This window comes from Gobio gobio, assembly GCF_949357685.1.
Source record: "Gobio gobio genome assembly, chromosome: 10".
NCBI classification, from domain to species: domain Eukaryota; kingdom Metazoa; phylum Chordata; class Actinopteri; order Cypriniformes; family Gobionidae; genus Gobio; species Gobio gobio.
Genome location: NC_137116.1, coordinates 50,218,935 through 50,236,159, shown reverse-complemented (window position 1 = coordinate 50,236,159; position 17,225 = coordinate 50,218,935). Strand labels below are relative to the sequence as shown.

The 17,225-nt window shown below is 38.7% G+C and overlaps 2 protein-coding genes across 2 annotated transcripts in view; one reads left to right on the top strand and one right to left on the bottom strand.

Moving 5' to 3' along the window:
- med27 (mediator complex subunit 27) overlaps positions 1 to 2,348 on the bottom strand; it is a 93,387-nt gene extending 91,039 nt beyond the window's left edge. The window contains exons 1-2 of the mRNA XM_079827975.1: positions 2,130 to 2,348; positions 1,402 to 1,546 (exon numbers count right to left, since the gene is read on the bottom strand). Coding sequence (XP_079684101.1) covers positions 1,402 to 1,546; positions 2,130 to 2,332 — 348 coding nt within the window. The 5' untranslated portion in view covers positions 2,333 to 2,348. The remainder of the gene's footprint in view (positions 1 to 1,401; positions 1,547 to 2,129) is intronic.
- A 1,879-nt stretch (positions 2,349 to 4,227) lies between these two features.
- ntng2a (netrin g2a) overlaps positions 4,228 to 17,225 on the top strand; it is a 90,153-nt gene continuing 77,155 nt past the window's right edge. The window contains exons 1-2 of the mRNA XM_079827974.1: positions 4,228 to 4,817; positions 5,762 to 6,251. Coding sequence (XP_079684100.1) covers positions 6,015 to 6,251 — 237 coding nt within the window. The 5' untranslated portion in view covers positions 4,228 to 4,817; positions 5,762 to 6,014. The remainder of the gene's footprint in view (positions 4,818 to 5,761; positions 6,252 to 17,225) is intronic.

Sequence of the window (17,225 nt, the reverse complement as noted above, 5' to 3'; positions counted from 1 at the left end):
GCATCACTATTTCTACAAAAATATTAAGGTTCACAACTGTTTTCGACATTAGTAATAATAAATGTTTATTCAGCACCAAATCAACAGTGCTTTCTGAAGGATCATGTGACACTGAAGACTGGAGTAATGATGCTGAAAATTCAGCTTTGATCACAGGAATAAAAATATATTCAAAAAGAAAAACTTTAAGATTGTAATAATATTCGCAATATTATCTTTTCAGTTTTTACTGTGATTTTAATCAAATAAATACAGCTTTAATGAGCATAAGTGTCTTATACATGAAAAAAACATATTGACCCCAAACGTTTGAATGATTGTGTGTGTGTGTGTGTGTGTGTGTGTGTGTGTGTGTGTGTGTGTGTTTCTGTGTGTGTGTGTGTGTGTGTGTGTGTGTGTGTGTGTGTGTACACATGTTTCTAGGCCTAGAAAATACATCAGTCAGTATTGAACATATTTCTGGAGTGACGTATGGCAGAAGTTTGAATAGATTATTTAGGTAATTTGTCATTTACACATCACTTAAAGGATTAGTTCAATTTAAAATGAAAATTTCTTGATATTTTACTCACCCCGATCTCTTTCAAGATGTTCATGTCTTTCTTTCTTCAGTCGAAAAGAAATTAATTTCTTTGAGGAAAACATTCCAAGATTTCAGAGGCTCTTCACGATCCCAGACGAGGAATAGGGTCTTATTTAGTGAAACTTTTTCAAGAAAAAATAACAATTTATATACTTTTTATATAGACTTCATTGTTGTGACGACGTCATTACGTCAGAAAGGTCGCGGCCAGTACCGACCCAGTGTTAAAACCAACCCCCAAAGACTAACGCCATTTACAAAAATAAAGGTAAAACAACAATGTCGTACGATTTTGAAGTTGGAGGAGAACGTGAGAGTGAGTTTTTCGGCACTGGGTCGGTACTTCCACGTACGTCACACGTGACCTTCCAGCATGATGACGTCGCACGCCGTGAAGAATCACAACACTGAAGTCGCGGATTCGTGGTAAAAAAGTATTTAAATTGTTATTTTTTCTTAAAAATGACTGATTGTTTAGCTAGATAAGACCCTATTCCTCGTCTGGGATCGTGCAGAGCCTCTGAAGCTCTTCGAAGCCCTTTGAAACTACATTGATTGGAACCTTCAACCCGTTGGTTGCCATTGAAGTACATTATATGGAGAAAAATCCTGGAATGTTTTCCTCAAAAAACATAATTTATTTTCGACTGAAGAAAAAAAGACATGAATATCTTGGATGAGAGGGGGGTGAGTAAATTATCAGGAAATTTTCATTTTTGAAGTCAACTAAGCCTTTAAATTTCATTCCCTTCCTTTTAAATATGGTTGCACATAAAGACAATAATGCAAGGCGAATTAGCAAAATCATGACAACTTACTTTATTGGACCATTTGTAAGCTTGGAGCAGCTGGCTGTACAGAGGGGTTTTGTCCTGTACAGGGTCTAAACTGAGCAGTCCACTGTTGTGTAAGGGGTGACTCTCTGACGGCCTGCCAACCAAAGTGCTGAGGCGCTCCAATTCACTGCAGAAACAACAGGCATATTGGTATGGTTGATTTTTACACTTGCACATAAACAAACAAACCAATGTCACAAACTTCACTCATCTATACTTTGTATAGGCAGCGTGTATGTATGTTTGTTTGAGTGTGCGATATATATATATATATAGAGAGAGAGAGAGAGAGAGAGAGAGAGAGAGAGAGAGAGAGAGAGAGAGAGAGAGAGAGAGAGAGAGAGAGAGAGAGAGAGAGAGAGAGAGAGAGAGAGAGAGAGAGAGAGATGGTATGTTTTTTTATGGTTTGTATTGTCCTAAAGCCTAGCTGTTTTGACTTCAGGAACCATAATTAAAAATGATCTCATGGTAACCATAATTACCGTCTAAACAGTTGCTACAATAATTGTTACAACAGCAAAATAATAATGGAAAAATTATGGAATGGAAACACATGGAATGGAAACCTAGAATATTCTGGTTACTTGCTTTTAATGCTGACAGCAATGGACTGTGAAGTGCCAAGTTATTAAGTTTATTATAATAACAATGGCATTTTGGCGTTAACTGTAGGCTAGTGAACAGGGTTTGTGAATGGACAGACAACTCACTTTAAATCGCGATTCACTGACTGTAAATTATCTTGGAATTCAGTAATAAAGACTTTCTCCCGCCCTTCAAGGGTCTCCTTGTTCTTCATCCCATCTTTAAGAGAATCGAACACCCTGGTTACACTCGATCGAAGAGCCTGGATGGCATTAATCGCTTGAGAAAACGCTTCTAAATTCACTCCAACATTCATAACATCCGCCATCGCTTCTCCGTCTGCGAACACTGGCGCTCGAGTGACGTCACTGATGCTAAAGGGATGATGGGATTTGTAGTTTCTTTATGTTTACGAGATCTCAGTTTTGCAAAGTGGCTGGAAGCGATTAAAAAAAAATTCTAAACTAAACTAATAGCGCAGCTTATAAGCACACACTTCAGTTTTCACTTTTTAGGGACGTATCATGCCGTGTGTTTGGTTTGGATGCCATGCAGCTCCATCAGACGACACAAACAGCCTTAAAGGCACAATGTAAGATTTTTGGATTAAAACATCCAACAACCACTAGAACAATGTTATATATAACATATATATAAATTATATAAATATATATATATATATACAGTATTTACATGCAAATATTTCTGCCTACATGTAGGCTATGTATGTGTGTGTATTCAAATATACATAGGCTAATAATTATACACAGTGAACACCACATATATTATGTAAACAAACACTTTTATTTTGGATGCGATTAACTGTTTGACAGCCCGAATTATAAGTAAACAAACAAACAAACAAACAAATAATTTACGAACACGACAATGGACAACATGATTGCAGGCAACATACATTTAACATAAATGAAACATTATATTTTGTTGGCTTGTGTACTTAGATTATCCCAAAAGTTTCCAAGAATGTTTAAATCCAGAGAAATAAGCAATTTTGTGTCGGTGCGTCGCCTATCAGTGTCACCCTTGATTTGTTGTTTTATTTTGTAGAAACCATGGAAACACCAAAGACTTTAATATATTATGTGTTTTATTAGACAGGTAGTTAGACGAGGTATAAGAAGATTCTTATTTTCTTGATGTAGTACCATGTTTTATCATGCCTAATATCGATCTAACGTTAGCTTACTGCAGTGTGCAACAAATTTCTCATAGTAGCCACTGAACAAATGCACGAATGTATTATAACATAACTTTCAACACACTCAAATGCATCTAATAAAACAGCGCTGCTTTACCCCACATACGCATGACCGGAAGAAACGAAAGCGCTCGTCTGCGGCATAATAAAAGCTCTGCGAAATCAAGGCGTAATAAAGCTACGCTTTTGTTTTGAATAAGCGATATACTGTGGCTTTAAACCAGTTTTTAAAGCACTATAGAGACCTCTTGAGAAAATGTTTAATTTATGTTAAATGTATGTTACCTGCAATCATGTTGTCCATTCTGTCGTGTTTGGAAATTATTTATTTATTTATTTGTTTGTTTGTTTACTTATAATTAGGGCTGTCAAACAATTAATCGCATCCAAAATAAAAGTGTGTGTTTACATAATATATGTGGTGTTCATTGTGTATAATTATTAGCCTATTTATATTTGAATACACACACATACATACATGTATATATTTCAGAAATATTTTCATGTAAATACTGTATATATGTTTATATCATTTATATATATATTTATATATAAATATAAAAAAATCTTAAATATATACATGCATGGGTGTGTATTTATATATACATCATAATTATACACAGTAGGTAGGCCTACACACACATATATTATGTAAACAAACTTTTATTTTGAATGCGATTAATCGTTTGACAGCACTACTTATAATGTTTATTGCCAGGGTTTAAATTGTAATTATTTTGTATAATTTACAAAAATGCAAACCTCATATAAGTTGTTCGACTCCAGAGATTGATGTTCAACATTTTCTGAAGATATTGTAGCGTATGGAGATTTCAGAACATACATTTTTTTTATAAAGTACATACATACAAGTTACCACAGTTTTGCTACATTAATACCCATTTCAGTTTGACAGAAACTAGTAGTATTCTGTATGATTTAGGAGAGTGGGAATCCTCAGCCTCTGATCTGTCTCTTTAAGCGGGGCGGACTGCCTCATCTGCTGCTGGGACGGTTCAGCTCTTCAAGCCCGTAGATAAACTTCTGTTCCACACTAGTTAGACTAGACAAGGCAGGCGGTTTGCAGTGGCCAAAAGTATTTCCATCGAGTTTGCAAAAGACTAATGAAAGTCAGATATTATCGCGATGCGCGCAGTAGAGGCACAGTAGATAAGGCAGAGTGAATGGAGCAGGAGCAGGAGCGGGGATGGAATAAGACCGGACGGGAATGGGAGGTGTAGTAAGCTACTCTGAAGTCTGTCCTTGAGCGCACAGGACAGAGACATCAATGAAGGCAGGGGCAGGAAGCGAAACTTTCAATGCACGTTTTCAGGCAATACAGGATTCGCTCCGGAGCAGTCTGGATGTAGGGCATCTATCTAGAATGCTTTCCAACAAACTACGCGGCAGCCGAAGAAAGCACGAAGGGGAAAGCGTTTGCTGTGGAGATCTACGGAGAGGAGGAACGTGTGCATGTGTTTCTCATCCATCTCAAGTGATGTGGCAGGGAACTGACTGAGAGAGAGAGAGAGAGAGAGTTTGAACAGGAGAAATTCATCTGGGAACAGTAAAGGTGCTGATATCTGGAGCCAGGGTAAGTTTACTCAAGTGTGTTACTTATTTAGTCTTACATATTTTGACAATTGAACAAGCTGGGTCTCTTGAACGCGCTCAGATCATGGTCAGCTTTAGAGGATGCTCTATGATGAATTCAAGCAACTTTAGCTCGGGAAAAATAGGCTGTTGTCTATTAAAATTCCCTGATGTTTTTGGAAAAGTGCTTTTAACTAAACTTCGTTTTCTAAAACATAGGCTACTCGATAAGATAATTATTTCTTTAGTTAGTTATTCACGTATTGTTTTTTGGGGGGGATAAATACAATAAATGTGTTTAATATTTGCGCGCATTTCATGTTACGCCATAATATAATTGATTAATTCGCGTTATTTAGCGCCATGTGCCTTTCAGATGACCTACTTAAGCGTTTCAATTATTAAAAAAGATTCCCATTGCAATGTCGAAGTGTAAAAGTTTCTGATCTCATGCATAAAGAAAGATGGGCAAATGGAAAAGAGGCAGGTTCTCAAAGCACAGCTTTGGAAATTATAAATAATATATTTTGTGGTGGAAAAACTGGTGTAGCCCGAATTTGAAGAATAGTAAAAAATAGTGACGATGTTTTAGTCGTAATGGTGTCTGTTTACTTCACTGTTCCTGAAAGAATATGCCATTCAATTCCACTAGATGGGCTATTAAAATCGGTTTGTTTCTGTAAAATGTTCTGATAAAAACAATGTAAGGCCACATGATGACTTAAATTAATCTTAACCAACATCTCAAGCAACTGTGACCAGTAATAAGACAGAACACCATGATACCCTTTTGTTATAAAAAGTCAACAAAAATATATATTGTTAAATATACATTTTCTCCATAAACTACAATGCATTGTATTTTAAAATATTTGACTGTATAACTTTTTTCTCCCCTGTAGCATATGTATTTCTTATTTCCGTTTTTTCCCTTCTATTTCCTAGGCAAACCATCAGAAATGAAAGAGCTCATCTCATCACACTTGAATCTTAGATTGGACTCAGACGCCAGGCATCTTCTGATTGCACATCAACCACTAAATGCTTCTTATACCTCTGAACTGAAGTGACACTCACCCCTGGACAGGAAGTCAGTCGCCACAAATAGAAATCGTTCTCCACCACCATGATGGATTTTGGAAATTTCACAATCTAAATAATTTCCTTTTATAGCTGTGGCGCCCCTTGCCTTTCTCTCATGCTCATGGACCCATCCAGTGCCATGCTCTCACAGGCGCTCCTGCTCTTACAGTGCATTATCCTGACTCTCGGCCAGTACGATATCTGTAAGTCGCTGGTCAGCACAGACGATGGACCGACATGGGAATATTACGCTTGCCAGCCCAAACCCATGTCCATGAAGGAGTACATGCAGATTAGAGTGGAGCCTCCCGATATCACATGTGGGAGCCCACCGGAAAGGTTCTGCACTCTGGTGAGTTTGGACCGGATCCCTTTTGGCTCTGCCGCTTTGTCAGTTACATCTGTTCTACTGGAACAGCTAGTGTTTCCACGCAAATAGAGTTTCCAATCATGTTTGGGTGTAACTTAAGAAGTTTCACACCAAAGAAAGTGAGTTTGCGGCACTTTCAAAATTCGAAAGAAAATCAACCTGGCATATACAAGTCTGTGTAATTGTGTGATTAACCGACAATACACATTCAGGATATGGGTTTGCTTATCAAAAGCTGTTAAAGGGATAGTTCAATTGAACATTTGAACACCGTTTGCTCACCCTTTTGCCATTCCAAACCTGTATGTTTTGGTTCCCATTGATTTCTATTATATTTTAGTGGTCACCAACTTTCTTCAAAATATCTTATTTTGTGTTCAGCAGAAAAAAGTAAGTCATACAGGTTTGGAATGACATTAGGGTGAGTGAATGTTGATTTTTGGGTGGACTGTTCCTTTAAGAAGGCAAGTAATCAGACATAAAAATAGTTTGGCTGTGTTTATTTTTGGAAAGAAAGGATAAAAGAAAGTAAAGAACTCCAAAACATTACAGTAAGATACTAAAATGTCTCCGAGTAACCCTGGTATGTCTTCACACAGATTATGCAGTAATCTGCAACATGTGGCAGTTAACAAAGTGTTTGTTCAGAGAGTCAACAAAGCCCGAGTCGATGTGTAAATTTGCCCACACAGCTGTTATTCAGTGCAGTTTCCCTCCGCGCATGAGACAGCAGCCACCGCAGGATTATCTGTGTAAATCAACTCAGGTTTAGCACCGAGCGTGAGGGCGCAAACAATCTGTGTCTTTCCGGGGCACATCTGGTGACCGATCGTGCGACGTTCGGGTTACTCTGTGACAGATTTGAAAAGGGAGATTAGGGCAGTCACAACCATGAAAATATTATTCATTCTATATACAATCAGTGTTTTGAGGGGTGAATTGAAGGCCCTCTGTCAGGTTTGGAAAAGTGTAGCCAAAGTTAATCTCCATCAGAGATGCTTCGGGAATTTAGCCAGACGCTTGATTGCACAATAATCGGATAGAGATTTGTCCAGCTGGACTGACACTACGCATGGGGCCTGGAGACGGAGAGCTGCTTCTGACGGGGTGCTAATTCACACATTTAGAGTGTGTGGATAAAAGACAGGATGCCGTCGAAGGGTGTGTGTGTGTGTGTGTGTGGGATCAGACATTGCTCATTCTATGACATCATTCTCTCACCATATACTGTTCGGCTCACACGGTGACAACGGGTGGGTAGCTAGACTGTGAAGAGAGTAGGAATTCAGTAACCAAATTGATTTTTTTCAAGAATCAAATTTATTACAAAGGCATAGTGATTCACAAGTCTTTTATTTGCGGTGATGGATTTAGTTGTCAAAAGTAAAATGTAGGAAAAAAAGATCATGGTTCTCAAAGGAAACACAGTTTGCGGTTCTTTTGCAGTAACCTGTAATAAGGCTGTAAGAAAATGCCAGGGACCACAAATAGTGGTTAACCCAGATGGGTTACACACACCAGCTCGCCCTGGAGAGATACCTGTGAGAAACCCTCGGCCTTTACACTGTGTCTAAGGCCACTGACAGGGGTTTCTCTCTACTTTAGTCATAGCAAAGTCTAAATGACTAAAGTTAAAAGGATTTTACAAAAAACATTAACTCAAAATTCAGTGAAATTGATTGTTAAATATTCCCTTATATTTGAATTATTTAGACATTTAAATAGCCAGAAAATGTACCATGGGATAATCTCAAAATATTGAAACACGTGATGATGCCAGCGATTCCCAGAAAAATAAAAAGCAAATGTGAAAATATGAAAGCGCATTGTATTATTATAATAGCACGAATTAAAGTTAACTCTTAATTCAACTTTAATTGATGCTATTAATATACATCATAATAAGAAATATTATTTGAGCACCAAATCATTAGAATGATTTCTGAAGGATCATGTTACACTGAAGACTAATGATGATGAAAATTCAGCTTTGCCATTACAGGAATAAATTGCATTTTAAATGTTTCAAAATAGAAAAAAAAGAAGTATTTTTCATCATATAAATGCAGCCTTGCTGAGCACATATGACACTAAAAAAAATCTTACAAAAAATCTTACTGGCCCCAGATTTTTCAATGGTAGTGTCAAATGAATGAATGAATGCATGCATGCACGCACGTGCACGTGCACACACACACACAGACAGAGGGGTTTTTGTGAAATGTGAGGACATTCCATAGGCGTAATGGTTTTTATACCATACAAACCGTATTTTCTATCCCCCTACCCTACACTGCCCCTGCCCCTAAACCTACCCATCACAGGAAACTGCACAGTTTACTTTCTGTGAAAAAAAAAACCTCATTCTGTAAGATTTATAAGCATTTTGAAAAGTGAGGACATGGGTAACGTCCTCATATTTCACCCTCTCCTTATAATACCTATGTCATACCCATGTCATTATACACATTTGTGTCCTGATATTTCACAAAAACATGCCCACACACACACGTCTGGTTCACTATCTTTGTGAGGACATTCCATAGGCGTAATGGTTTTTATACCGTACAAACCGTATTTTCTATCCCCCTACCCTACACTGCCCCTAAACCTACCCATCACAGGAGACATTCTGCATTTTTACATGTTCAAAAAACATAATTTAGTCTGATTTATAAGATGTTTTCCTCATGGGGACCAGCCAAATGTCCCCACAATGTAGGTGATCTCAGGTTTTACTATCCTTGTGGGGACATTTGGTCCCCACAGTGTAATATAAACAAACACACACACACACACATTGTGTTTTCATGTGTTATGGGGACATTCCATAGAAATCATGATTTTTATGCTGTACATACTGTATATTCTACCCCCTAACCCTAAACCTACCCATCACAGAAAATCCACACACACACACACACACACACACACACACACACACACACACACACACACACACACACACACACACACACACACACACACACACACACACACACACACACACACACACACACTTTAACATAAATAAACCTTCAGAGCAGATGTAATCGATACCAGCTACAATTCCGTTTTTATTTACCAAAAATCACATTTGGCCACAATTCCTGTATAAGTTTCCCATTTTTATTACATTGCACCACATAAAACTTTCTGTCCTCATCTACTATTCATACAATAACCTGACACAAGGGCGTATATTTCGTGCATACTGATTACCGAATATTTTTCCGTGTCGACCTGAGACGGCTTACTGAGCAGAAGAAACTAGAGATGAGTTTTAGGAGAAGGGTGTAGTCATGTCCTTCCCTGTCAGCACTTTCTTCTCAGATCGATAAAAGCTGACTGTTCATCCACTGATCAGCCTGCTCTGCATTCAGATGTTGAGCGAGAGGGAGCGAGCGAGGGAGGGCTGAGGGGCCAGGCACTTTTAAACTGAGGAGACCTTCTGGCATTCACAAGATCAAACTTGCTCCATGTGAGAATAACTCCCAGTACCTGCAGTCACAGTGTGTTTTAAAGCAGCAGTGTTAAAGACAAGTGATCCACACTTGTTTACGGTTACATCTCCGGGGATTCAATGTAGTGTGAGACGTCCTTGACAGGAAGTATCTCGCCTGTGACTCTCACAGGTTGTAGTTGAATCATTTATTGCTACCGTAATACCAATCAATCAATCAATCAATCAATCAATCAATCAATCAATCAATCAATCAATCAATCAATCAATCAATCAATCAATCAATCAATCAATCAATCAATCAATCAATCAATCAATCAATCAATCAATCAATCCACTTTATTTTGCTTTTTTTATATATAGGCCTACCTGACTTCTAGTATATTTTGAGTTAATGATATTATATAATATTATATGATAACATTTTCCATGAAGCCTATATATAAAAATAAACAAATTAAAAAATTTGAATAAACAAAAATGTTTTTTCGTTAGATAGATTTGTTAGATTTCTGTATAGGCTACAATAGTAAAACTTTATAGCATAAAATATGTAAAGTAGGTTTATATAACAAGAAAATAAATAATACTTGTATTTAAAAGAAAATAATACAAAAATATTAATAGAATATAAATGATAGCACATAATATTATATAATATCATGATATACAATATACTAGATATCAGGCAGGTTTATGTGTCTCATCATCATCCGTGTGACAATGTAAAAAATTAAAAAGTAATATAAAAAAAATATTCAGTTTAAAAAAAATAGTAAATAAAAATATGTGTGTGTACTACACAATAGCATGAAAGGAAATATACAGGATGTCATTTATATAGTAAAATTAAAGGTCCCATGGCATGGATTTTTTATTTTATTTTATAATGTATTCTGAGGTGTACTTATATTGTTAGTTTTATATTGTTGATTTTTACATCATAAAATGTCATAATTTAGAAATAAAAGGCATTTTTTTCTATACTGATGTTTGCCCTCTGGCTGAATGCCCTGTTTCAAGGGGCGTGTCTGCTGTGAGACTTCAGTAAAAACGCCCACTGTTGTGATTGGCTGACATCTTTGCATTTGAAATGAGTATTAGATCTGGTGGCGGAGGGGGCGTGGTTTAACGAGGTCTACGAGCCTGCCAGGGAGACGGATGGACCTGAGTTCACTTCTCATCAGTTCTCTCAGCACGTCTCAGTTCAGTGAACTGTTGTAGTTACTAGCATATACTTAAGGTTATTAGTTTATTTCTAGTCGGAGGGACTGTCACTCATGTCAGAAAGTTAGAAACTTTAGTAAATTATGGATCAGCGCTGACTCAGACGCAAACCGTTTAGAACGATTCAGTCCGATTTGGTGAACTGGTTCGACCGGTCACTAAAAAGAACCAGTTCAAAAGAACGATTAGTTCGCGAACCGGACATCACTAATAGACCAGAGATGGAGAGATTGCGAACAAAGTTATATTGTATTGTAACTACTGAGTTGTGAGAGCGCAAGTTTATTTTGTGTGTATCTGAGAGTTCTGAATAAACACGAGTCCCAGTCACGCTGAGCCTGTCTTCATCCCTATTCTACCAACTTTGTAACACATGTAATGTACCATTACAGCTGTCGAGATGAACGAGTTACGAGTAAGTGTTGAGAAAAGCGTCAGTGACGCGCATTGAGTACACAGCGCAAACAAAAACACAACAGCAGTAATCGAATGTAATCCAGTTTATTGTGGGAATAGCTGGCTAGCCTAGCCCGGATACCCTCACGCTTACCCCCCTTCTGCTTAATCTCGCGCCGCGTTTGGTGCCTCCGCTGTGGGCCAGATGCAGTACTGGGGGTCGGTGATGTTGAAGGCCGACCGGTCAGTGCAGCCCGAGCTTCGGCGTGTGTGAGGTTTAGAGATGTGACACTGCCGATGTTGAGCAGAAACTCACAACTGTATGCACATTTAAGAACAGAACTGAAGAACAGCGACGAGGACGTACAGAAACACTGACTCAAAAGATAGAAAACACGAAAACACTGTTCTGTCGGGAGAGAGGGAATCCGCAGCGTGTGCACGAATAATAAAGTTCTGTGTGAACTTGAATAATTAGCTACAAATCAGAAATCACTGATCACAGATCAGAAGGAACTGAAAAAAGACTTCTGTTTTCATTTGTACATCCAAACACTGAGAAACTGCCAGCGTTCACTCGTTCACAAGCCATGATCTCTCGAGGACAAACAAATATGGCGCTCCAAATTCTCTGGGCGGAGGAAAGGGAGGTAACCGTTCCTGTTATGACTTCATAACAGGAAAATTCCAGATCAGCTCGTCTGGGCTGTCATTTTCTCAAAGACAGAGAAAGACACCCAGAACTTGGTTTACACCGATCTAAATTTCTAGCCACTTGGGGACAATATTCAGGCTAGGGGAACTTATATTAATGTTAAAAATCCTCATAAAATGAAATTTTCATGCCATGGGACCTTTAAAATATGTGGGCGGGCCTATATAAAAAGATACATTTTGCCAAAAATGTTTTTTGAATTCTGGAGAATTTGTTTCTTTTAGATTTTACTGCAGAATTCTTCAGAATCTAGTTAGTTTATTTGAATTTGACAAGGCATACAAAACCTATATTTGATATAGTGAGTCTTGCACTCTGTTAAGCCTGTTGAAACTGTGTTTACAATCAGTGTTCTTTTTTTTCTTCACATTGAAAGCGAGTTAATTGATCCACGTAAGCCCTCTAGATTTGGCAACTTCACTTTCTTTGGAGAAGCTTTCCGGCTCATTAAAGATTTAGAGGAAATTTCAGTCACTCAGCGCCCACAGGAGATGCCGTTGCATTTTTACTCAGCGCCTTGCTTTTTTTTCTTTCCTTCTCTTGCATGATGTTAGCTACTGCTGGAAGCTCTCATTGTACATAGCGCTAGCTAATGAGGGAGAGAGAGAGAGGGAGAGAGTATAAAGGATGGGGAGGGAGGAAAGATCTCAGCTTAGCTAAGCAGAAAGATGACCCATTGCTGCACATAGTAGACATCTTAACATACACCGAGATGGTGCGATTTATGTTCAAGATGGTGCGATTTATGTTCATGCTCGTTTAAAGCCTCCATTGTCGTGTATCATTATCACACATATTATTTGAATGAAACCACTCTCAGTCTTCAGTCGTACAGCCATATGAGGAATAATCCTATTGGCCTGTTTTACAAAGACACATTAACAGCCAGGACTAAATATAGCAGGTGGAGTAACTGCACATTCTCGCAATGCACCATGGGAAAACAGAAACATTCGGTCCAAATTTTTTCTCGAACCACGTCTGGAAAACATCACTCCTACGGTTAGACATTGAATTTTCTATTTGTCACAGAAAAATCCTGTAGCTGGTTAGTTTTTGCCATTTCTCATGAATTTTCTATGAATCCAAAGCGCATCCTCCCCCTTCCTGTACTCCCAAAGGGGACTGAGTTTGTCCCCATGTGTCCACAAGCAATAATCCCCCATCTGCCTGTTTTCATGCCGCCTCAGGTCTTGGGGATTCTTCAAATCACCATGTAGTAATTTGCATTCCTCGTATATCATTGCTAAATTCTTTCAAAAACAGCATGCGCATATTTGTTTTGTTTTCACACAAAAAAAAACCTTTTGACTGCATCAAAAAAAACAATTAAAATACATTTCTCTCAAGGTGTGTTCACACTAGGCAGGTTTGGTTCGATTAAAACAAACTCTGGTGTTAGTGGACTTGATTTGAATAAGGGTGTGCTCACACTTGTAGTTCGGTTCACTTGGTTTGTTTGGTCCGGGCCAAAAAAAAAACCATTTAGTCCTGGTCCGCTTAGCGTTCACATTGTCATTTTTAACGCCGAACTTAAAGATACCGAACCTAAAGGCATAGGGATACGTTCACAACCTGATTTTATGGCATATATTTGTTGACGGAATTTACTGAACATCCAAAACAATGCTAGCCTGGTCCTACCAGACTCTCTTACATTTCATTTGTACACAGAGTCTGGCCACTCTCCATTGACAAGCGTTAACTTCCTTGAAGGCGTGTACTCTGTTCAAGTTTAAAGTGATTGGATCTGCCCAGAGCCAATCTGCATCTGCCGTAACCAATCGCTAACGTTTAGTCGTGACGTATGTCATCTCAAACTAGCGCACGACATCAACATTATCGTTCTCAGCCACTCCCTCTGTTTGCTGATTGGACCAGTTAAAATTTGATCGGAGAAAGCCAGAGAATATACCGAAATCCCAGACGGAGAACCGAAGGAAAATGAAAATCGAGCGGAAGTACGTAGGAGGGCGGAGCCAGGCTAAAACAATGCTGTGTGGCAGGATAAATGTGATCGCTGCATGTGTGTAGCCTACATATGATGGTATTTTGACCAGCTGAGAACTTGTGAAAAGCTTATAAAATGTCACACACACAAACCAAGATCTGCTGTGAGGAGACGCGGTTCTGATGCCTGTACCGAACTGTGATGGGCAACATCGCGATTATGACGAGAAAAAACAGTTATGCGTGAGCATTCTGTCCGTTTTAGGGTTGCATCATGTCCTGTTTTTGGTTTGTTTATGTCTTTGATCCGTGCTGCGTTCATATATCATTCGAACCACACCAGAGTTAATTTTGGAAGTGGACCGAGACCCATCTTTTGTTTGGTGCGCACCTGGGTTCGGATGGCAGTGTTCACACTTGTTCAAATGAACTGCATTAACGGAGCAATCACACCAGGGTTCGTTATTACCAAACATGCCAAGTGTGAACGCTGCCATCCGAACTCTGGTGTGCACCAAGCAAGCGGACGAGACCCACATTTTCTGGGGGTTCCAGTTTGCTTCCAAATGAGCTCTGGTGCCGCTCTACTGAAATATGAACACAACACAGACCAAAGACAGGTAAATGAACCAAAAACAGGATGTGACGTCACAAGATACAACCATAAAAATGCTCAAGCACACCTGGTTCTTCTTGTCTTAGGAGCTATGTTGTCTATTATAGTTTAGTACAGGTGTCAGAACCTCCTCTTCTTGCTGCAGATCTTTGTTTGTGTGTGTAACAGGAATTCCTGGTACTGTTTTGACTCCTCCTGCACATTTTAGACACATTAGCTCTGTGTCAGTTTTCAGCTGGTAAAAATACAATAATAGGTGCACACATACATACAACGAGCGAACAAGGTTCGTACACATTTCTACCAATACATTTCCATGACTTTTCGGCAAATATTCATGACCTAACCTTCCATTAAACATCTGTGTATACATGTAAAATAATAAAAATCCATGTTCAAATGTCAAATCGCAGCATATCTTAACGAATTAACGACAAGCTATGTGGTTTAATACAAAATAAACGCTGACACACCAGTTAGATAAACAGACTAACTGGTGAAACAAAACTAACAAAAAAATCTGATAACCTGGCTTCTCTTGAGACTCTCCTGCTTTGCAGAATAGTAAATGATATGCTAAAGCCCGCCCGCACGTTTGAGGTGATTGGTTACAAGGTAGTTTGTGATGTAAGAAACGGCATCGATTTCAAACCACGTTTAGACTGTCTTTGGTTCACTGGTGTTTTAAGGCTCGAAAATGTGGGTTATGTGAATGCCGGTATGTTTTGCAGTTGATATAAAAGCATACTGTCTTAAAGGGATAGTTCACCCAAAAGCAAAAATTTGATGTTTTTCTGCTTACCCCCAAGGCATCCAAGATATAGGTGTCTTTGTTTCTTCAGTAGAACACAAATGAAGATTTTTAACTCCAACCATTGTCGTCTGTCAGTCGTATAATGTATGTGAATGGGGTCCAATTCTATTAGAGTAAAAAAAACATGCACAGTCAACTTCAAATTAAACCCTGCGGCTTGTGACGACACATTGATGTCTTAAGACACGAAACGATCGGTTTCTGCGAGAAACTGAGCAGTATTTATGCTATTATTTCACCTATTATCAGACGAATGTCATCAGCTCTCCAGACTGCCATAACTTCCTGCGAATAAGGTCGAAATACTGGCGCGGTCATAGATATATACATAGATGCCTCATTAGTGCCTGCGCGGATCGGTCAAATGAGGAATCTACGTATATATTTCTATGATCGCGCTGGTATTTTGACCTTACTCGCAGGAAGTTATGGCGGTCTGGAGAGCTGATGACATTCGTCTGATATGAGGTGAAATAATAGCATAAATACCGTTCGGTTTCTCGCCGAAACCAATCGTTTCGTGTGTTAAGACATCAGCGTGTTTAGCACACGCTCAGTCACACTTATAGAGTGTAATGCGTTTCTTGTCTGCTTGTCTCTGAATAATTTGCTTTTGCGAGCAGCTCGCTTTCACTTGCAATGCGTCCCGCAAAAGACAGATGCAAGCGGCGTTCTGTGCATGTTGAATTTTGATGAAACCGTGGCAAATACTTCAAACACAGTCAAACTAATACCTGACATTTTTTACTTAGTTTTATTTGGATTTTATTGGAAAAATAAAGTCGAAAAATCTGGTCATGAGTGTGAAATCGAACTCAGATTCAGCGATCAAACCAAGCATAACATCTAAAATGCATTCGAGAGGCATTCCAAATCCATTAAACTTCAGAAACATTGCTACGTTGACTAAATAAGCTAAAAATGGTTTGATAATATATTTGCATATTAAAGCTCTGTTCTGGCACTCTCTGGGACAGTTGAAACTCTTGTGCAAGTCACTTTCTGGCTGGTATAATTAGGCGACTGTATCCCTCTGAAGCTGTTCAGCGCCAGCTGTTATATGACTGGATGTCCGGAGGGAGCTGCCTTCACTGTAATTAACTCACGCCGCAGAAAAAAGAGGGCCACCTCTCCAGGTACAACACTAACGGTCCGGTCTCCACAAGCGTAGTATCTGCTCTTCACAGCTTGTTAACCGTGGTCAGAACATTTCACAATAGCACGAAGTGAATGCTCTTATGAAACATTGTAACATTTTCTATTCAAGCCCCATTTTTGTTAACAAAATCTCCTGATTCATCCTGTTTATTTTAAGAACACATCCATCTTTCTTTCCCGGTCAGCCCCTATAAACAGATCCTCGTGCAATGTGGGTTCTCCTAGGCGATGTTGAACCATATATTAAACGTGTAATACAGCTGGACACATACAGACAGGTCCGGATTTCCCATTGAAAGGTGTGTGATGCTAATGAGAAGGTCACACTCAGTTAAAGGCTGTTATCAGATTAACAATTAATTCTGTGACAATTGTAGCATCTACATTAGCAACATTTAAGCATAGATAGTTTGCTGTGGTGCTTAATACTAATACTGTACATGGGAAGTCAGATTTTCCTCATAAAAAGGATCCTGGAAAAGGTCACTGCAGGGTCCACCTCTGTTTCTGGAGGATGGTGTACTGGATAACCTGTCCACAACAACATAGAACATATTTTAACATCAAAAGTAATTCAGCCTTGATATAAAAAGTTATTTAAAGATATTTAAATTAAA